A 23,653-nucleotide genomic window follows, 5' to 3' on the forward strand; every position below is an offset into this window, starting at 1 on the left:
GAATTTTTTTTATTAACCGGATATCCAATCCGTTACGTGAGCCGACTATTTCAGCGCGACCACCTGTTTCACGGGTAGTCCGGAGTCACTGCATTTGAATATCCGTGGCCACAAGGGGATTTTAATTTCACCTTGAATTCAAACCTGAGAACTCCAGACACTTTTAACCTTTAGATCTCGAGCTCAAACCAATCGGACACCACCGTAAACAATGAATTTTACGATTATTAATATTTTATGATGATTGCTAATAATAAAAATGTAATTAAACGATTATTTTCTTTTTACCAAAATTAAGGGACTGTTTAATTCAAGCAGATGAATGAAAATTAAAAAAATGATAGGTAACGAAACTAGAAATGAATTTCATTTTCCGAGTTTAATTTGAAATAAAAATTTGAGCTTATTATATTATATAAAACATAATGGTTTTTTTTTTTTTCCGATTCTATTGATTACCTTCTTAATACCTCTAACCAAACAGTCCCAAAACTTTGGCAAATTTACAAGAGTATACGGTACTAAAAAGGCAATAAAACCACGTGGGTTGTGGCACACTATACACTGATTAAGCCTCAAATAGATGTAGTGAAAAATCTCATCTACTATGGGTTTGAATCTCGGTGCTACCAAAGCCTTTGTGATCACGGAGGTTCACATGCGATGACTCTAGGCCGTTCGTGATCGTCCGTAACATTAGTCAGTGTCCAAAAATCCATAGTAACCAAGAAAGACAATAAAGGCAAAAAGTTTCATGTGAAGGTAAATTCTAAAATCTTTTGTGTTTTTGTCATAAAGATACCTCCTGAATAAGACCAAATTCAACAATTATATTTAGAGATGTAAAAGAAACCGTCAATCCCTGAAAACCGTCCAACCCAACATGCTAAAAACCTAATTAAACCCAACCTGTGAAACCCGCTAACCCATTAAATCTTTTGTGTTTTTGTCATAAAGAAAATCTCATATCGTTTGGGATCACTTTTAGAAGGACGCTAGATGTGTTTGAAATTACTGTGGAAAAGACTATGCTTATAATAGTATGAGAATTGGTAGTAGTTTTTTGTATATTACCAACCCGCCAACCCAACCCAACCCAACCCGCCTTAACCTACAGTTGGATTTGGTTGGGTTGAGTTGAGATTTTCCAAACGTCATAATTAAACTGGGTTGAAGAAATGTCAAAAAACCGCCCAACTCAACTCGTGTACACCCCTAACTATATTAAATTAGACATTTTAAAGAATTTGGAATTTCTTTTGCTCAAATAATCATGTTAAAATGTACGCTAAAATAAATAAGAATCGAGAAAATGTAGGAATATCCAAATTCAAAGAAATCTTTTAAACTTAAAAATGAGGAGTGAAATACTTTATTTTAACTGTTTCCACCAATGATTGTGGACCTGGGTATTACAGACCTGGTGATTTTTGAGTAAAGTTCGGAGAGAAATGGTTAAAAGGTTAATTTGGTAGTGAAATATGGTCATTTGGGTAAATTTTCTAAATATTTGGTGGTTGAACTGTAAAAAGTAAAACCTAGTGGTGACAAATGTAAATTTTGATTGTGGATCCCACGGTGCTCCTCCACGAACAGAATAAACGGTCACAACAATGGCATGCAATCCGGCTCCCTATCCAGATCTATCACAGACGAAATCGGTTACAACCGCCAGACGCAACACCGCAGTGTTCACCACGCGCCACCGAATCAGGGCGTACACATGGCGGCCATATTCTCCACCAGTGCTATGCTCCATAGCTTTATTTTCGCTTCATCGCGTAAATCCTCCACTCCGTTAACCACCACTACATCCAGGTGACTTTCTTCTACGTTATTCAAATTCATTTGTTTTTTTTTTCTTATCAAATCATTTGAGTATGTGTTCAAGTGCACAGATTCAGGGCAAAAATGTCGTCGTCGGCGGTGACGGTTACATCGCTGGAAAGTACTCCAATCGTGGTACGTGTTTCTCTGTGTCCTCTTAATTTGCATAATTGAGATTGAGATTGCAGAAGTGTGTCGAAAGAGACTGATTGCGATCTTAATTACGTGTTACGATTGATGATATTTTTACAATTGGAAGTGGAATGTTTATGGTGTTAACAACACAGCTTGGATTTGGCGGTGTGGCGGTGGATCTCTTGGCTACTGTGGCTGCGTTCCCTAACCCGGATGACAAGATCCGTAGCACCAGCTTGAAGGTACTGACTCTAGAAGATGTTTTTATGTTTGGAGGTAATGCTTTGCTTGGTTCTATAGTTGGATTATCCATCTTATAATGTCCATTTCGGTGTTTTCAATTAGAGAATGAACTAACCTTCGGTGGTTAGCTCAATTCACACTCTCACCAAGGTCACCGGTTCGAGTTCTTCTAAGGCCACTAGGTATTCCTGGCTGTTCTTCACCATGGAATTACTCTATGTTAGAGTCTGTCCAACAATTGGTAATAAAGATGAAGTAAACAAAAAGAAGAATCAATTGATTGAATCAAATCAGGGATGATCGTAGAAATAATCCGGTGATCGGAAAATTAGGGCACAGCGAGAGCACATTCACACTGATATCATAACACGTGTTCGAGGGAGAGAGGAAAGATTATCATTATTTCATCAATGAAACAAAGTACAATTATTTTATACCCAATAAATATTTCTACCAACCACCATTAACTGCTCCTAACTATGATTAAACAACCAAACAGAAAAGTACCGAACTACCATTCGATAATTGAATACTTGAACCCGACGATTTCCCAAAATATGCTAAAAATGTACTTAGATTCTAGATTTTGAAGAACCAACACTACTCCGTTTGGCTTGTCTTGAACCCCCGGATCTGGGTGATGGATCCGAAATGTGGATCCCCACTTGGTGCTCGAACCGGTCAAACTAGTAGTTTGTGTGCTCCCTTGCTCAAATGAAAGGGTTACTTTTTTGGATGTCAAGCATGTTAAGAAAAAAGTCAATCTTTTGTTTTTGTACGACCTGTTATTATCATTGTTTTATTTGTATCTCTTCAAATAATTTCACCATCACAATTCACAATATTTTTTGGGTAGGTACAAGGAGGTGGTAATGCAGGAAATGCTCTAACTTGTGCAGCTCGTTTAGGATTGAATGCGAGGTTAATATCCAAGGTATGAATACAATATGCTAATGGCTTCTACCGAAAACATTAAGAGAAAAGGGTGAGGGATGAAAGCATAATGATAAATGCCTCTTCCTCTCATGCTCGAAGACACGGTTTTGAGTCTCACTAATCTTGCTCATTGAAAGAAGAGGAGAGAAAGAAAGAGAGCAAAACACCTTACTCTAAGATCTAAATGTACAAATCTCAATATATATTTCTCTCTGTGTGTATTTCTTTTGGAAGTATATGATATTCATATACGGAAAAATGTAACAAATAAATTCACACTTTTTACACCTTTGGTGAGGTTTGAACCCCCACCTCTTGGGAGGCCAAAGGTTCGGATACCTCCGGGCCAAAGGCCCTTTGGTGCTATGTGTGTATATTATTATACACTTCCTTTTAGGTAGCGTTTGGTATGCAGACATGATTAGACAGGACATGACTCGATGGGACAAGACTGGACAGAACAAGTGTTTGTCTGGTGTTTGGTATGGCTAGGACTGGACAAGACAAAACCATACAAGTTGCCCCCAAAAGTTATTTTATGGTTTTATATATCATATAATAGTTATAATTAACACAAATAAAGTGAATAATTTAATTTATAACATTTTTACACAATTTTCATATACATAAATACAAAATAGTACCAAATTTGAATGATATTTTTTATATAATTGATGGTAGTTTGAAAAAACCCACTTCATGCAAAGGAGAAATTATGTTTTATTCGGTTTGAAAGATCATTTTTTATTGGTGAAGACACGGTGAAGATTGTTGCAACAACAAAGGTTGTGGAGGTATTAACATTGGTAATTGGTGGACAATGGTGGTTGTGGAGGACGTGAAGATGGTGGATAGTAGTGGTGGTTGTCGACAGTGGTGGTAGAGGTAGTTGTGGCCTATGTGCTGGAGGTAGGTGTGATGGTGGGCAGTGATGGTGGTTATGGTGGAGGTGGTAGTGGCCGACGATAGATGGATGGTGGTGGTTGTAGAGGACATGAATATAGTAGATAATGGTAGTGGTAGCCGATAGTGGTGGCCGACGGTGGTAGTTGTAGCCGGTGGTGGTGGTGGTGGTGGGCAGTGGTAGTGGTAGCCGATGGTGGTTGTGGAGGTAGTGGAGGAGGAGGAGGTGGAGGTGGCCGACGGTCAGTGGTGGCGGCATCCGCAACTAGCGGAGGTGACCACTAAAACAAATACTCATATTAAGGTTATATAGCAAACGAGGGTTAATTAGTTTATGTCTCATTCTTGTCCCATCTTGTTTCACCTATTTTGGTGGAACAAAAAAAACCTTTTTTGTCCCAAAGTCGTCCCATCTTGTCCCGGTTATTGTCCCTGACTCATGTCGCGCCAAGCGTGGGAAAGGGAGTCATCGAGTTTCCTCTCGTCCTGTCCCATGTACCAAATGCAGCCTTATGTTTGTTCTCTTATAAAATTTAGTCCACATACTAGGATATTCTATAAATTCCTTTGCGGAGCTATTCTGAAGTGATTTCAATGTTCTATGTTGCATTTTCAGGTTGCCAATGATGCTCAAGGGAGAGGAATATTGGAGGAATTAGAAGCTGATAGTGTAGATGTGTCCTTCTCTGTGGTAATGAAAATGTATAGAAGTGAAGTTTTCCAATATCATTGAACACAGTTTTGTTATCTTTCAAGTTGGGGGTCTTCACGGAACAACACTTTACTCCTTAGGTAGAGGACATGTCTGCGTACATCACACCCCCTAAATCCTGATGGGATATACGGGGCTCATTTGGTTTGTTTTGTTGTATATTCTCGTGTAACTCAATAGAACCGATCTTGTTCTCAGAAAGATATTCAGAATTTCATACTAGCAAATACCCTTGAACATTCAAGTTAGAGAATGTAATTTGGGCTAAAACGAGGCAACTACTTTTCCTGTGGTTATTAAGTAGTCAATGGATATAACCAAGCCAAAACTAACCCCGTATATTCCATTTGAAGGTAGGGTTTAGGCAAGGTGGTATGTACGTACATCTGTCCTTTATTCTAAAAGGAAAAACAGTTGTTTTAGTGAGAACCATGGTATGTAGTCAATTGATATATCAACTTTAAAAATGATCAGAAATGGAAATATTGCAATTTTTGGTGGCATGGAGTAGTATCTTCTTTAGATTTTGCAAGTTTCATTCCTTCGACTTGCCTTATTTCATTTTTTTAAATTCTATTGATACACTTTTCTTTATGAATAGGTTGTACAAAATTTTCTATTGAATTTTACTCTGTAGCATCTGCCTTTGGGCATTCTTTTTACATATATTAACTTACTTTTCCTGGTTACAGGTTTCTGAAGAAGGAAATTCACCATTTACCTATGTCATTGTGGACAATCAAACGTAAGCGTCTCTTCATGCCCCGGCCCTTTTCGTCTCATTTTGTTACTTCTATGAAAGGTGCCAGGCTTGACTATATGATTAACTGTTTTTTGCTATTGGAAAACCGCTGTCTTTTCATTGAATTATGAACTTCTTCCGACTGTGCAAGTTCGTAGGAGACAGTCTTCGGCATTTGTAAGGGTCGAGGGTCTAAGGAAGAGGGAAATGCCAAGGGTAATGTGAGACAAGCAACTAAGACCATACATGACAACTTTAGGCATTTTGCCAAGGGTAAGTGTAGGGTTTAGGGATGGGTTAGAGAGTCGAAAGGTGGGTATCAATGTACCAGGAGGGTCGGATATGAACCAGAGCCGTAGGTAGGGGAGGGTTAAGGAGTCGTAGCCACTTTGAGTAACATCATTTCAACTGAAAGTTGTAAACTTTTGCAGTTTGTGCTAAACAACTAAGGGATCTTTATAACATGTTTCAACAGTTCTAGGGAGTTGCATCGAAACCTGCATACATAAAAGTGTGTTTTTAACTTATTGACAAGTTTAGATGCACCCAGGAAAACTCGAACTTGCATTCATACTCCAGGCTCGCCTCCAATGATTCCCAATGACATCTCCAATTCAACATTGTTAGCTGCATTGGCTGGAGTGAAGCTTGTTTATTTTGATGTACGGTTACCTCAAACTGCCTTAGTTGTTGCACATGAGGTAAATATTAGGTGATTTATGAATTTGTCGTCCAGATTACCCTGCATAACTCTCAAATGTTCTTTCAATCAGTTTTCCTTTAGGCCAGTTAATAATTTATACTAAAATGGAAATGAGCCATCTCTGTTCAATCTCACCAGTGCAGGCAAATCGCAGGAGAATACCGATTCTAGTTGATGCTGAACGGCCAAGAGAAGGCCTGGATGATCTTCTAAATTTATCAGACTACGTGGTGTGCTCGGCAAAACTTCCAGAGGCAAGCTGATTATTATTTTAGATTACCTGCTGTTGCTTCCTTTCTATGTCTTCCAACATATATTGAAGAGAAAATGTTCAAGTCTAGCCTATGTGAGACATTGGAGGGGGCACCTCAAAGGGTGGCATCTACCCTTTTTAATACGCCCCCTCCAAAGGAGGTTAGACGGGCAAAGATGTCCCATATTGACTTTGGCTCTGATACCATGCAAGAATACGTGGATCCCCATCACATTACTCTCTAAAAGATCCCTTAAATAAAGAAAAAAGGGGGGTTCTAATATATATTGAAGAGAAAATGTCCAAGTCTAGCCGATGTGAGAATCTAACAACTAATATGGCTGCATCCCTGATCAATTCGAAGTTCTAACACTAGGTATTTACTTTTGTATATACTTGATAGACATGGACTGGAGCTCCATCTGTTCCAGGTGCACTTATTTCAATGCTCTTGAGGTTGCCAAAAGTCAAGTTTGTCATTGTAACTTTAGGTGCTGATGGTTGCATAATGCTTGAGAGAAGCATTGGTGGTGCGTATATGATTTAGTTCCCAGACTCGTTCGCTTTTCATCCTTTATGTATATTTGGTAGCTACTAGCCGCCTTTATAACGCAGCTCTAATATGAACTTCACTTCCAGCAGAGAATGATCGAGCTGAAGAAATGGATGTAGATGACTTACTAGAGCAATTGAAGCGCAAAGCGGACAGTAGTACAGCTGACCCAACATGCATTTCCTCGGTAGTTCCACTTGTGCTCATTATATGTCCCTATGTTATCTCTCTCTCTCTCTCTCTCTCTCTCTCTCTCTCTCTCTATATATATATATATATAGGGTTGGGTTCACGTGAGACCAGCCTGTTTTCGTGAGACCCGTGAGACCACATTTTTACACGTAACCTTCACAACAAAAACATTGTGAAGGTTTAAAAAAAGTCGAACCTTCACAGCAAAAATACTGTGAAGGTTTTAAAAAGTCACCTTCACAGCATTTTGTTGTGAAGTTTCAAGTGTAAAATGTTGGTCTCACGAAAACAGGCTGGTCTCACATGATCCCAAGTCTATATATATATATATATATATATATATATATAGTAAGCTTACTTGTATCATTGCATATGTTGGTTTTAGTTTCTACACTGAAATTATATTGCATATCACACATGTTCTTGAAATGTATGCATCTTATGTTCATCTTCCTCTGCCACCAATCTCTTGCAAAAGTCATGAGTATAGGACTTTGATTTAGATAAACAGTTACTTTGAGGTATGGTATGTAGGCTGTGTTTGGCAAATTAGTTAATAAGCTATGTTGATGATAAGCTAAATGTTAGCTGAAAAGTTAGTTGTTGGCTAATAAGTTAGTTGATAAAATAATCATGTTTGGTAAAAACTAGTTGATAAGGTCGATATACAATGACCTAAAAAGTACATGTCAAAAATTAATTGGAAAAATATAAGAGGCATGGTTGGAAAAAAGAGGAAAAAGCCCCGGAGCTTATTGAAATGTTACTTCAAGTAGCATTCAAAAAATTAGCTTATAAGTAGTCTACCTGTTTATGGTTAACCAAAGTACCAAACAGAGTTTTTCAATAAGCTCAAAAAACAAGCTAGCTTATGGTTGCTAAATATGGCCCTAATCGGCTGTAGGAATCCCGTTAATAGTATACATGTTAGCATCAACAATCACACACAGGTTTTTTTAGGAAGATAGTATTTAAATTATTAAATAATATGGATGTATCCGCAGTCGTTAGAATTTTTTAATGCTGAATTCCGTAGTGTAAGGAAATGTGTGTCACAAAAGTAATGATAACAATTGATTTCTAAGGTCCCGAAACGAAATAGAAATCCAAGGACACAACAAACCCGACAACAAATGCGGATAACAATGATCTAGATGTTGCACAATGACTCTATCGAAAATAACCCAAATATAGATAATAACAATATATGTTATTATCTATGTAAATGACAAATTTACAATAACAACACAAGAATTTAACGTGGTTCCACTATCGGTGTGATAGTGTACGTCCACCAAAGAGAGAGAGCAAGAATATTATTACAACCAAGAAGATTACAAAGTGCTTGTACAAGGATCTTTAAATCCACAATCAACTAGCAAGTCTTCCTTCAAGAACTTCAAGAACACTCTCGTATCTCACACATATATGATATACTAGCTAGAGAGTGTTGTATCTAGAGGAAGATAGAAAACCAAGGGATATATAAATATGTTGGGGCCAAATGGTTATTTATAACCAAACAAAGAGTAGGGAAGAAGCTTTAGAGGATGAGTAGTGAACAAGCTTGGTAAGAGTAGTGAGGAAGCTTCCTTCTTTGAGTGCAACATCCACAAGTAATATAAATTTATATTACAACACGTAGTATGTCATAATTCATAAGCATGAAAGAAGGAAAACTGTACGTAACTACATAACCATTTTCTTACAAAATAACAAATTATATAATCCCAATCAGACTATTAGATCAATGATGTTTGTAACATGAATGCTGCATATTTTTACCTTGCTCTTCAGGACGTCAAAAGATTGCAGGCAAAGGGGATTGGGGTTGTGTGTGGGAAGCTATTGTTTGGCACAGCTGAGAAGATACCACAGTCAGAGCTCGTGGATACAACAGGTGCTGGAGACGCATTTATAGGAGCTGTTCTATATTGTAAGTATTTCTAACCATTTCTTTTGAAGTACATAATATTTATACACGGAAAAACTCACACACTACTCACCTACGGTGAGGTTTGAATCCCCAACCTTCATAAAGGTTGGGTTGCCAGATACCACTGGGCCAATAGCCCTTTGGTAACCAATTCAGTCCATCATATATGGCATTATTCTGCTTTATTATTTGTCTTCCTTTAACCATCTTTTTGAAGTATATAATATTTATATACGGCAAAACTCACACACAACTGCTCACCTTTTGTGAGATTTGAGCCTCTTACCTCCTTTGGGTTACTGGATACCGCTGGCCAATAGCCAGTTCAGCCCATCATATCTAACATTATTTTGCATTATTATTTGTCTTCCTTAGCCATTTCTTTTGAAGTATATAATATTTATACACGATAGAACTCACGCACACTACTCACCTTTGATGAGTTTTAAACCCTGACCTCCAAGAAGGTTGGGTTACCGGATATATTCGGTCAATAGTCCTTTGTTGAGTCCATTATATCTGCATTATTCTGCTTTATTATTTCTTTTCTGCTAGGTTTAGTATAAAATTTATGACAAATGCTTTATAAAGCTAAATAGCTAGAAACAAACTTGACTTCATAAAGTTTAGATCTAATTTCAGATAGGTCAAAAGTAAAATTTAATGTTGGAATGAAGTAACTAAAAGATGGGACACATAGTCAAATAATAAGTGCCCCCCAAACAGTTAACCAAATTGACAACTCTTGTTGTACATTTTATTTGTAGCCATTTGCACCAACAAGCCTCCAGAACAGATGTTACCTTTTGCAGCTCAAGTGGTTAGTATCACAAAGTACATTCCAAGTTTCTGGTAGAGCAAATTTAAAAACATGAAAAACTATCATCAAATTTATTAAATATCTTAATATTCCTAATAACCAACTTTTCCAGGTTTACTATAAAATAGCCACGGAATTCGAACTCCCTTTTTTGTGAGATGGGCAGAATAAGGAGTTTGGAAAAACAAAATATGGCCATCTTGCACAATGAGTCTGTAAAATAAGAAGTTGCAAGGGTAAATTGCATGAAAAAATTACGTACTTTAACTTGATTCCTATTTTGAGTGACGTACTTTCAAAACTTCAATTTTGGTACCTAAGATGTAAGTTTTAAACATTTAAGTACTCGGGTAACAGGTTGAAGCATTAACCACTTACCATGCTGATGTGACGAGTGATGTGCTATTCAACCCAATTTCATCTCATCATTCGCCACATCAACATGGTAACCGGTTAATGCTTCAATCGATTACCCGGGTACTTAAATATTTAAATTTTACATTTTAGATACCGAAATTGAAGTTTTAAAAGTATGTTATCCAAAATAGGAGTCATGTAAAAGTATGTCACTTTTTCATACAGTTTATAATAATGTTTTTTTTTGTAATTTTTCCCAATAAAATAGTATGGTTGAGTTCAAATATGTCACGGAGTTCGTACTTCCTTTTTACGAGATGGTCCAAAATAAGGAGTTAACAAAAAAAATGTACATCTTGCAAGGAGTTTGCGAAAAAAGTACTCTTTCTTAATAAAATAGTCAAGATTCGTATAGATAAAAGTGCATCTCGTGGAAAAAGGGAGTTCGCAAAGGCGCAATCCATGGTTACTTATATCCTGTAAAGTTTGTTATTTCTAATGCCCCCAAAATGGCTATTTTTGTGAAAAAAAAAATGATAAGTTTGATGATAATCTTTTTTTTCTAAAAAATAAGAGTCGAAATGCAAGATGAATGTTTTCTCATCTGTGATTTCTATCTATAAACCATCACAGGCAGCAATCAGTTGTCGAGCTTTAGGAGCTCGTGCTGGTCTTCCATGTCTCACAGATCCTCGTTTAATACCATTTTCACAATAACCACCCCTAACGACTTCACCGTAAAACTTATTTCCAGCTTAATGTTCTTGTTTTTACTGCAATTCATTGTTAATTTGAATTGCATTTTATACATTTGTGACCGTACAATTTAAGTTAACGAGAAGAACAGGAAAACCATGCTGACTTGGACCCTTTCAATATACGATGAAACTTCTATTTTGTTAAGTAAATTGGGGGCATTCCCAAAAATAACGAGATGACCAGAAGCATTTGTCATCGGCGGTTTTCCTATTAATATTAGATGTAGGACCCATTTGCTTAACAAAGTAATGAAAAACATCCATGTAAATCACTGCAATTTCCATTCACTTATAGAGGTGTCACTTATAGATGCAGGTGAAAAGTGATTTTCTTGCCTTTTAGTTACCTCTGCAAGTCATAGAGATGTCACTTGTAGAGTTAATGATATTTTAGAAGTTTTTAGAAAAATGATTAAAAGATGAATTTTATCCCTAAAAATAGCTATTTCCCTTAATTTCCAAAAAATTGTTCATTTCTCATTTTCTTTATGTATTCTCGTAATTTCAAGGTTTATCTCAAGTAATTTAACAAAGTTTCACATAGGAAATTTGACCAAAATAATCAATATTTTCAATCAAATTTCTATCTTAATCAAAGTTTATACAAATGTCTTAAAATCTATTTTCATATTAAAAAATTATTTTTTGTGCAAACAAGAATCCTTGCGTAAATTTGTGTATTTTTTTATAAAAACAAGCAGATTGAAGAATGAAAATAAAAATGAAAATAACAGGAATGAAAATAAAAATGAATTTTCATCTCTCCAATTTAATCATGAATGAAATTTTAAGCTTCTCAACGAATGAACCTATTTTATTATAGAAAACCAAATAGTATCTTTTATTTTTATTTTCATTTATTATTGTTTAATATCTTTAACTAAACAAACCCTCAAATTCGTTAGGAAAAAATGATAAAAATAAAGTTGGCCCTGGAAGATTCGAGTATTTTGGTAAATTAGATGGATCTAAAATAGGATTTAATGTTTTCCCAGATGGAAATTGTGTTGAATTACCTTAACAAAAGAGCCGAGGCTACAATACAATAACCAGCTAACAACATCTAATGACCACAAAATATAGCAACAGATTGCTTCTCTTCTAAACCCCAGAATCATGAACTACAACATGCTATCAGCCATTGTTGGCAGCCTCTTGAAGAAACTAACCGCACTCGATGGCAACTTGTTCCTGAACCTCGGCGGCCTCAAGAAATACAAACCCCACATCGCCACCACCCACCGAACCGGCACCAGATAAAACCCAAATGCAGCAAAGAAACAGACCACCACAAACAAGAACGAGGCCCTCGGGTCTCGCCAGCTCAACAACGCTTGGAACCGTTCGCCTTGAGTCGCCATGTCTCCAACCACCGTCTGGATTCTCCCCGCCACACTCCGCAGCCGGTCGTACCGAATCCTCACGACCTCGGCACTTCTGCTGGTCGGGAACGAGTCGAATTCTTCGTCTAACTCATCGGGGTGAACGCCTTCGGCATACGAGAGACGGGTATCCATGTGCGGTGGGTGACGGGGGCGTGATCGGTATCTCCATAGTCCGATTACTGCGAAGCCGAGAAGTATCGACGGTATGATGAGCTCCGGCATCATTACCATGATCATAAAAGCGAGCACGAACATGCTTGAGTAAACCGGCATGTTCCAGTTCCGCATCGCGTCGATCACCCGGTTCATGAACACAAGCCAAGCCAACACGTTTGTGAGCCGGAAGAAATTGGCTTTGCTCTTCCTCATGCTCCACATATGAGAATCGTGATCGAGCATGTACTCGACCACTTCCCTCCCCAACGACGGCTCGGCTCGGCTGAGCCGAGATGCCACCACATTCATGGCTTGGTACCTCAAGCTGTCTAATTGGTTCACAGATAAGGGTCGTACGTAGTGCATCTTTGGTAGCAACGGCATGGTGTACATATGAAGCATATTGAGCATATTAGCACAAGAGAATCTAACAGCCAAATGAAGCTCACCCATTTTCTTCACACCAGAAGGATGCAACATAAGGAGTGGGTATGCATGGGTATAAACCCGATCCGACTCCAGCGTAGACAACCGGATCCGAACCTTTCCGACCCGCGAGTCACGGGTCCCACCAGCCGGGTTCTTATCGACCCGTGAATTGTCGAAAACCCCAATTGTGATAACCGTACAAGGATCGAAAACTTCCCAAGTGTACTGCTCGTTCCACTTCGGTGACAAACTATCCACGACTGTTCGGGTCCTGACCCATTTCTGCCCGTATTTCGCCACACAATAAGCATCAGTGGATCCACCTTTACCTTCTTTGATCTTCATAGGCATAAGATTAGAAGCCCCCAAAATACCCATCTCAAGAACACCGATATGAGGCTTCCACAGCTGTTTGGCTGTAGGACGAACATCACTACTATACATGGTGGCTTCATCAAGCACATGATACCCGCCATCGAGTGTGGCACGTATATGGATCCGAGAAGCAAACCTCACAACCGATTTGGCATCATTCGGGTTATTCGAATGCCCATCGAGATTATACCATCTCGAAGCCACTTCCTTCGAATCCAACCTCCGGCTAACAACCGAAACCGGCAAAGCAACCCGACCCACAACCTCCTCACGGCTTGGACCAATCCAATCCTCCACCGAAAGCATCACATAATCCTCAAACGGCTCTGCCACCACAAACATCAAATCCTCATTCCAAAACGGGTTCGAAAGACTACGGTTCGCCATGGCCGGAGCCACTCGGGTTTTCAAAACCTGGTTTCCCACTTGCACCTTGACATGAAGCTCAGGATACCTCATCACGGACGTCCCCTTTTCACCCAAAACAACATCTTGTGCTTCAATCACAGAAACCCTTAAGTACCATAGTTTAGGTGAGAGATATACCTTGGATTGAATCGAACAAAGCCCATCTAAATGCACATTTGCAGCCTTTGAATGCCATGCCTCTGAAAATGCTTCATCTGCTTGTGTCCCAAACCAAATCGCCACCATAACTTCACCACCTTTCCCTCTTTCCCCTCTTTTATCATCCATTCTATACCACTGTGGTGCTAATTGACTATCTGGTGGGACCCTTTTAGGAACTTCATTCAAATCAAACCAAATTCGACCCAAGAAATCATCTTTGTCCCTTTCTTTAACAAAGATCTCCACCATTGATGATTGTATTGTATCTTTGGAAAATGCAAAAACTTGGTCCCATTCTGCATTGTTCAAAGTAACCCTCTTCGTAATCCCTCTGTAGTTTCCAAGTTTCACCTCCGCCACCACCTCTCCACCGCCGACCACCGGAATGTCACGACCCTTCACCAGTTTTATGTAAAGATACTGCATTTGCTCCACCAAGTCATAGGTTGAACTTGTTTTGTCTTTGTTTAACAGACCCCCACCAAGATGCGGGTTTGTTTCTTTTAAAGAGTATTCATTTGACCCACCGGAAAACAACCCCATGCGACCACCACCAACTCCGCCGGGTGCCGCCACGTTCATGGGTGGACCCGGGATGGAAGTGATGACAACAGGCTTTAGTTCACCCTGGTTCGGCTCGGGTTTGTTTGTCATCTGGTTCGGATGAGTCATTTTCTTGTTTTCTTGACCCCCAACCCCAACCATTTGCTGGTGATTTTGAACAACTGTGCTCGCGCTCTGCTGTTGTTGCTGTTGGAACTTCTTGTTTTTCTTGGAAACCCCACCAGGAACCACCACCGCTCCTCCACCGCCGCCGCCTTTAACATGCTCCTTGACAGACAAGTATAACTTGAAGGTGATCTCCCCACGCACGTGCGAAAAGAGGCTTCTTTTATCAAGCGTGTGGAGTTGAGGGATGACTTCTTCTTGGCCTTCACGGGCAATGCTGGTGCCGGAGACCCTAACTTTGCCCAAGAAATTGCGGCTGTTGTTGGAGCGTTTCTCGTTGAAGACGTTGACTTCGATGGTTCTGTAAGGGAGGTCAGCGACGTCGTTTACATGGAACACAAGCTTCTCATTCCAAACGGGATTAAGGTCTTTGTATTTGACTTGGGTCCTTTGTCTTTGACCTTCAAACTCAACTTCAACAAAGGCAGAAGAAGAACCCTCTCCATCTTTAGGCATTAAGTTGTGGGCCCCTAACACTTCCACTACCAGCTTATCTTTGCTCATCTTTCTCTTGACTCAAATTCAATCAAACTCTCGGTTCTTTCTTTGGTGTATTTAGAAAGAGAAATGGTGGGAAAAGGAGTGTTTTTTTTAGAGAGAATATAAGCGACAATGAAGTGGCTCAAGAAGATGAAGAAAAAACCAACAGGTGGGTCTCTGGTGGGTCTCTCTGTCTCTCTTAAGTGAGAGAGATAGAGAGAGATGAAAAAGAACTGACGAGAGAGAGAGAGCAGATGAAAGAAAACCAACAGGTGGGTGTCTGAGAGAGATGGTGGGAGGGAGAGAGAGAGAGAGAGAGAGAGAGAGAGAGAGAGAGATGGTGGGAGGGAGAGAGAGAGAGAGAGAGAGAGAGAGAGAGAGAGATGGTGGGAGGGAGAGAGAGAGAGATGGTGGGAGAGAGAGATGGTGGGAGAGAGAAGGTGGATAGGGATGTAACAATGGATTTGAGTAGTATTAACTTGCAGGGTCGGTATGGAAAGAAGACAAGACAGGAGGGAAAGAGAGAGAGGGATGGTTTTACGAATCTACTTGCGATGGTATGTGTGTGAAACACACGCGCTCTTCTGCAGCTTTTTACTCTTAAAGTACAATCCTTTTAATGCCTCCCATATATATAGACATGGGGAGGGAGGTACAATTATTTTATTTAATGCGCTTATACTTTATTATTATATTTTTTTTTTTCGTTTAATTCCATATTTGGATTATAGATAAATTTGAATGAAAAATCAACGTATTTATATTTTGAGTAATGTATTTTTAAAACTTATATTTTGATGTTTAAAATATAAAATTTTAAACATTTAAGTACTTAACTAATCGGTTGAAGACTAATTTTAGATTAAAAAATTCATATCACTAATAAAATCAACAAATACTACTGAGTTGGATACTACATCACTCATCACATCAGTATGATAACCGGTTAATGTTTCAACCCATTACCCGGTATTTAAATGTTTAAAACTTTACATCTTAAGTACCAAAATGAAAGTTCTGAGAGTACGTTACCTAAAACAAGAATCAAGTTAAAATACACTACCTTTTCATGTAATTTGTTCTTTTTGTATAGTTAAGTTTGGTTTTAGTCCTTCACCTTTGTCTCTAAAGTTTATTTTGATCGTTATTAATATTTGTATGTTTTTATGGAGTTTTTTCCTTACTTTAACAGTTGTTAACTTTTTCAGTCAATTTCATTTAAGTAAATAGTATTTTAGTCATTTTAATATTTTAATTCTTTATTTCTAGTAATGGAACTCACCTCCTCCTCCCCTTCTTCCCCGACATCCTCTTCATTGGAACAGTATTTTTCAACATCCCACTTTGCAAGAAGCGTACCCTACTTCCTTGGCCATCCAACGCAGACTCGGACTGAGAAAACACATATTCAAAGTCAAATACAAAAACAAATGCAAACCCTAAATCAAAGATAGAACACAGAGATAAACTGAAAGTCAAAATAGAAACTTAGTCTCGAACACACAAACACCAACAAAAAACACAAATTCAAACCCTAAATCAAATCAAACACTTAGAGGCTGTTTGTCAATTGCTGAATGGTTTGATATAGAATGATTAAGTGGTCAATGTGATTAAGAGACTCTCATGATATATAATGCAAAATGAAATATAATTGTTCGGTAATTGTGTACAATGAAATTATGGCTCTTAATGGTTAAGGGAGATCCATGATACAAAATCATTCAGAGGGTTTTAGAATCATTAAGAGACAGAGTTTTTTTGCCAAACACGATTCACCTCTTAACTATTCAGATGTTGCCTCTTAGTGAAACTATTAAGAGGTAAACAAACAATCTCTTATATTAAACCTATAACATGAGCATTGGTAGTAGAATACCAAGTCCATTAAAATGAAAGATTTGTAAAGCAGCGACCACCGTCCGAGTCATCAAGTGTTTTACATCAAGTAAAAAAACATCAACCATTCGTACACAAGTTACACCGAACACAAACCATATGGGTCATCGGTGTCAGAAGAGGAGGTTGGAAATAACAGAAGATCGTTGGTGCAACCACAAGGAGGAATAATACGTCGGTCATCGAGGATGAAACTATGAACGGGGATGGATGGTGGGATACAGGGTTTAGTTTTCCTTTGTCTTTTTATAATTTACAGTATTACTATATACATATATTCTATTTTTAATACAAAATAAGAAAACCTTTTATTTAATCAGATTTTAACGGAAATAATTAACAGTTCGTTAGATTTATAGACAAAATTCATTGGAAATGGAAAAACGTAGGGATCAAAGACGGATTAAACGAAGTTCGAAGACGAAAACGTTAAAATCAACAAAGGTCAAGGACTAAAACCAAAATTTTGTCTTTAACTTCAAATAAATATTTAACTAAATATCTTTCACTTAAGGAAAAAACACCTTTTTAGTATTATTTTTCATTTATTACTTTAAATAACCAAATTTATATTAAATTTTTATCCAATTTTGGAAAAAATTACTTTTAACTGTTTTGATTACTACAAATAAATTTTCCGTTACATTTTCTTATATTTTATTTAAAAATAAAAACATTTTCGCTTTCTTAAAACCATTAAAAACCGTATTATATCGACATAGATAAATAACAAAACGATGCCTTGAAATTGAGATATATCTGACTATATTATACGAACATCATTCTTAGTAGCCAGTAATAAAGTAACTTAAGTTTTGGGAAGGACGAAGTGCGAGTCTTTGGTTACCGATTACTTGGATACTTTTTCATCGGTTAACATCCATTGGATGTGAAGGGAACCAAACGATCCAATCATCCATTAGATGTTGAATTTTGTCAACTGGTCTAATCCGATTGATTGGACAACAAATACAATCCATTGGATGATTGTATCGATTTTGTTCGGTACAGTTCCAGAATGTTTATTAGATTAGATCAGATCTATATAGCTTTCAATGGATTAAAGTGGATCCATCTGACATCCAATGGATGGCCAGATCGAAACAGATCTATTCGATGTATTAATTTAATCTAAAATTTTAACAATAAAACAAATTTTAATATGTGATAAAACCAACAAAAGTGAGTCTAAAATTTTAAAAAACCAACACAAAAACAAAACCAGATATAAGCAAATTGAAAATAAATTAATTGGATGATAGTTGGTTGGGATGGATAACTATCCAAGAACCAATCAATCAAATTTGGATGTCGAAATTTTCAATCCAGTCGATCCAATTACAAGTGGATATCTAATTATGGTTGGTTGGTTTTAATTAGATCGGTCGGTTCCAACTGTATTGGTTGACTATTTGCACACCCTTACAGGTAAACGCTTGGTAAACGACCGTAAATCCCTCAGTTTTGTTTTTGAACATTTGCGGTTGTTTGACAGTTGCAAGATAGTTTAATTTATGATGATTAAGTTGTTAGAATGATAAAGAAGCTCTTATGATATAATGTAAAATGTAATATAGTTCTTTGATAATTATTCAAAGTTAAATTAAGGCGCTGAAAGATTTATGAATGATCAAGATACAAAATCATTTATGAAAGTTTTAAAATCATTAAAAGTCATATTTTTTTTTTTCTTAATGTTTCAAAAAAACACTTGTTAAGGGGAAATTGCACCAAAATGGAACCAACTTTCACCTAATTCATATTTTGGGGAACCAACTTTCAAAATCGTCATTTTGGGGAACCAACTTGGACCTGATTCCTATTTTGGGGAACCAACTTTCAAAATCGTCATTTTGGGGAACCAACTTGCAAATGATTCTTATTTTGGGGAACCAACTTGCAAAATAATTATAAAAAAATAACTAAAATTCGTTTTTTTTTTTTCCAAAAATTAATGCAATAAAATCTATTTTTCATTTTAAATCTCGTTTTTTAAATTCAGATATCAAATTGAACATTTAAAAAAAATCCAAATTATCATAATAAAAATTATTTTTTATTGATGCAAACAAAATCAATTTAATAGAAAAGAATAATTGATACGGATTGGTTAGATAAAAAAAATCTTAAATGTGATATTTAATATTTATTGAATCAATTAATTTTTTTCTATTAAATTGATTTTTGCATTAGTAAAAACAATTTTTATTGTGGTAATTTAGATTTTTTTTAAAATGTTCAATTTGATATCTGAATTAGAAAAACGAGATTTGAAATGAAAAATATATTTTATTGCATTAATTTTTGAAAAAAAACGAATTTTAATTATTTTTCTATATTATTTTGCAAGTTGGTTCCCTAAAGTAGGAATCAGGTGCAAGTTGGTTTCCCAAAATGACGATTTTGAAAGTTGGTTCCTCAAAATAAAACCAGGTGCAAATTGGTTCCTCAAAATAAGAACCAAATGCAAGTTGATTCTCCAAAATAACAATTTTAAAAGTTAGTTCCCTAAAATAAAAATTAAGTAAAAATTGGTTCCATTTTAATACAATTTTCCCTTAATAAAACTACTAAGGGGCTGTTTGTAACCATTAAGAGCCAACCTCTTAATCGCTAAGAGGTTAGGTCTATTTGACAAAAAAAAAAACAACTCTCTTAATGGTTACAATAACCTTTTAACCATTTTGCATCTACTACCTCACTAAACCATTCAGATGTTTATTTTTCCAACTATGCCCTCTCTCCCGTCATCCTCACACATCGCTCACAGCCCCTCCCCCACCCTACGATCGCCGCAGCCTCGTCTCTGGTCGCCTCGTCCTCTCCTGTCTAGGGTTTGCATCTAGTCGCCGCGCTCGTCGCCGCCGCTCGTCGCCGCCTCACGTCGCCGCTTCGTTGCTGTCGCCTCATCGCCTTCCACAGCCTCACGTCGCCGCTTCGTCGCCGTCGCCTCTCCTGTCTAGGGTTTGCATCTCGTCACTGCTGCGTCCTCTCCTGTCTAGGGTTTGGTTTAGGGAATTTAACATTTTTCTTTGGAAATTGATAGTGTTTATTGCTAATTTCATGTTTGTAACAATGTTAATGATGATTGGATTACCGACATTTTGCAATTTCTTGAGGATTTGTGATATTGATATGAAGAACAACATCTTTTTTTTTTATAAAAAATTGTTTAGAATTGATTGTATTTCTTGAGAGTTAAAATGGTAATTTGCTGTCATTCAGAGAACAATTACCAAACAACTTTGTTTCATTCAGTACTTAACCATTCTAACCCTCTTAGCCATTCTAACCTCTTAGCTATTCTGAACTAAATCATTCAGCAACTACCAAACAACCCTAAGAAGTAACAAATATCATTTTTGTGTCTTTACGAGTGGTTTTGAAAATATGGTGTAAAGCAAAATGCGTGGATGGGGAAGAGGCGCGTGGGTGATGAGCGTAGGATGGGGAAGAGGCGCGTGGCGGACATTTGAATCTTTGAAGGAAAAATCCTCAAAGTCCGAGGTTTGGAATGGAGCTGCTTCGTTTTGGGAATGTTGGATATTCGCATCCCCGAGGCGCGTCTTTCACGCTACCATGCTCCCACTCCTTTTCCTTTTTTTAACATTTATAATTAATTACCATATTTAGTCCCTTTCTTTTTACATTTTCTTTTAAAAAAATATCACTTTCTCATATACTTTTTACTAAAACAATTACTCCAACAAGTGCTTATCAATTCACATTATCTTATCGAATGAATATGAAAATGGCTAAAGAGTCTTATCCGATAAGTGAAGACGGTGACTCTTACCATCATTAACTGGGAATAAAATTTTAGGCTTCTAGGGAAATGAGCCCGTTATATCATAGAAAATCAAACAAAATTTTTTATTTTCAATCTATTGATTACTGCTTAATACCTCTAACCTTAAGTTTGGTGAAAATTTGGAAAATTTATTTTAGTAATAAACATAACAAGGAACGAGAATCTTTACTTGGTAAGAGCATTTCCAACAAATTCTCCAAAATAAAGAATCAAAAGTTAAAATTTCCAAACAAAATTTACATTCCTAGGGGTGTTCAAAAAACCGATTTGCCCGACCAACCCAACCCAAAAGAACACGGGAAAAAAATAAACCCAAGGTAACCCGTCATGTAATCAAATAATCAATACTTAATTAGGGCACACTAGAGATGGCCAAATGGGCCCGGCCCGACCCGTAACCGACGGAGGACCGGGACCGGTAGGGACCGGTTGAGTGACCGCCGGTTATGATCCGGTTAGGGTTTTTGACGTTTTTTGGGACCGGGACCGGTTAAGACCGGGACCGGTTATGTAACCGGTTATAGGCCCGGCCCGGCCCGGTCCGGTCAAAGAAAGTCAACGAAACGTATATATAATAAACCGTATCTTTATTGTGGATTTTTAAACGTATTTACAACAAAACGTATTTATAAACGTATATATATATATATATATTACAAAACGTCTTTATAAAACGTATTTATAAACGTGTATATATATATAACAAAACGTATTTATAGTAAAATGTATTTATAATAAAACATATTCAAAATATCATATTACAAACATATTAATAATATATTAAAATTTATTAATAACCAAAAATTTAAAAAAAAATCTTTTTTTTTTTTAATAGGCCCGGTCGGGACCGGTTATGGGACCGGGACCGGGACCGGTTGGGACAACCGGTTACTAATAACCTTGACCGGTTACAAGGAAAATCACCGGGAGCGGGACCGGGACCGGTTATGTCGGGACCGGTTACCGCCGGTTTTTGTCGCGATTAGGCCCGGTAGGGACCGGTTAAGGCCCGGCCCGGGACCGAATTTTGGCCACCTCTAGGGCACACCGAATATATTGGGTTGAAATTGGGCTAGGCCCAAAGTAACCCGATAACCCGATGAAAGTTTTAGCGGCTTCTCTAAAATTATTTGTATTTGACTTTTTTTTTAATTAACCTGGATATCCAACCCGCTATGCGAGCCGACTAATCCGAGGGCGACCACCTGCTTTGCAGATAGCCCGAAGTCACCGCATTTGAACCTCCGTGGCCACAATGATAATTTTATTCTTTCTTGGATGTGAACCTAGGACCTCCAGGTACTTATATTTGACTTTAATATGTGTAGCTTACCAAAAACGACCCGATAACAATGAGCAGTGAAACTCTAAGAGGACAGTGTTAGAAAGTTATATGTAATATCTAAATATTTGATGAAGTCATATATTCTATTGAATGATTGATCGTATTTCAAAGGAAGATTTCCTCTGTTTTATGTTCCCAAGTTGATTTTACTTTGTTTAAATACAAGTTGACCAACCCACCAAGCCGACTAACCCGAACGGGTTGGGTTGGTTGAAATATTTCAAACAATTAACACTGAGTTGGGTTATTCAAATGTCTTCAATCTAATCAACTCAATCCATGACCACTGCTACCCTTTCCTACTTTCTCCATTTTGGAAAAGATTTTAGAGAATTCGTCAGTTCATAATCACCAAAATCTCCATTTTGGGAAATTTGCTGGAGATGCTCTAAGCGAGTAAGAATAACTTGCCACAATCCATCTTCAGGGCCGATAATGTTTTAAGTAAGAATAATGACTTTTATCGATAAACGCTTACTCTGATTAAGTATTTGGCTTTGAGGATGTTTGTGACGAAAGTTCTTGTTAATGAAAGTACTAGATTTTTTTTTAATAACTTGTATATCCAACCCGCTATGTGAGCCGACTAATCACAGGACGACCACATGCTTTGTGGATAGCCCAGAGTCATCGCATTTGAACCTCCGTAGTCACAAGATATTTCATATTTGTGCTCACAATAAAACAAATTAAATCACAGTTGATATTATACATGTAAAAATAAAAATTGATCTCACACACACACACACACACACACATATATATATATATAGAGAGAGAGAGATGTTATTCTACACCCTTTGCCATTCCTACACCCTATACAACCCTCATCTCAACCATTCAATTTTTAATCAATTAATTGTTTCCTAATATAAAGTATTAATCATAATTAATGAACTCTATTCATATTCCATAAATATTCAAATCATAATATATATATATATATATATATATATATATATGGTATATTTCAAATGCAACCATGCTCATTTGTACAAGCAATGCAACCAATTAATTGAGATATTTATAGAAATGATTGGAGTTTATTTATTATGATTTGAATATTATGGAAGATTAATAGAGTTCATTAATTATGATCAATACTTTATATTAGAAAACAATTAAAATTTCTATAAAATCACATATTCATCAAATTAAATGAACAGTTGAAATTGAGTTATATTGGTTGTACAAATGTAAAGGGTTGTATAATAATATATATATATATATATATATATATATATATACTTGGGATCATGTGAGACCAGCCTGTTTTCGTGAGACCAACATTTTACACTTGAAACTTCACAGCAAAATGTTGTGAAGGTGACTTTTTAAAACCTTCACAGTGTTTTTGCTGTGAAGGTTCGACTTTTTTAAAACTTTCACAGTGTTTTTGCTGTG

The 23,653-nt window shown here is 37.0% G+C and overlaps 2 protein-coding genes across 5 annotated transcripts; one reads left to right on the forward strand and one right to left on the reverse strand.

Annotated features, from left to right (window-relative positions):
* The first annotated feature begins 1,635 nt into the window (after positions 1 to 1,635).
* Positions 1,636 to 11,171, forward strand: LOC112518042 (ribokinase-like). Of its 4 annotated transcripts, none has more exons than XM_025125568.1 (13): positions 1,637 to 1,818; positions 1,899 to 1,962; positions 2,115 to 2,204; positions 3,062 to 3,139; positions 4,661 to 4,735; positions 5,449 to 5,501; positions 6,049 to 6,199; positions 6,345 to 6,455; positions 6,858 to 6,984; positions 7,094 to 7,194; positions 8,997 to 9,135; positions 9,903 to 9,955; positions 10,946 to 11,171. In XM_025125568.1, exons 1-13 carry the CDS (start codon positions 1,724 to 1,726, stop codon positions 11,027 to 11,029), a joined length of 1,221 nt encoding a protein of 406 aa, XP_024981336.1. In that variant the 5' UTR covers positions 1,637 to 1,723; the 3' UTR covers positions 11,030 to 11,171. The 4 variants fall into 4 exon arrangements, with proteins under 4 accessions (XP_024981338.1, XP_024981336.1, XP_024981337.1 ...); XM_025125569.1 differs by having other exon boundaries at positions 7,097 to 7,194; XM_025125570.1 differs by having other exon boundaries at positions 1,636 to 1,962; positions 2,115 to 2,238.
* A 1,020-nt stretch (positions 11,172 to 12,191) lies between these two features.
* Positions 12,192 to 15,218, reverse strand: LOC112518636 (FT-interacting protein 1). Its single transcript, XM_025126405.1, has one exon. The coding sequence runs from the start codon at positions 15,216 to 15,218 to the stop codon at positions 12,192 to 12,194; it is 3,027 nt and encodes a 1,008-aa protein (XP_024982173.1).
* Positions 15,219 to 23,653: the final 8,435 nt, after the last annotated feature.

This window comes from Cynara cardunculus (genome assembly GCF_001531365.2).
Source record: "Cynara cardunculus var. scolymus isolate 2C chromosome LG 9, CcrdV1, whole genome shotgun sequence".
NCBI classification, from domain to species: Eukaryota; Viridiplantae; Streptophyta; class Magnoliopsida; order Asterales; family Asteraceae; genus Cynara; species Cynara cardunculus.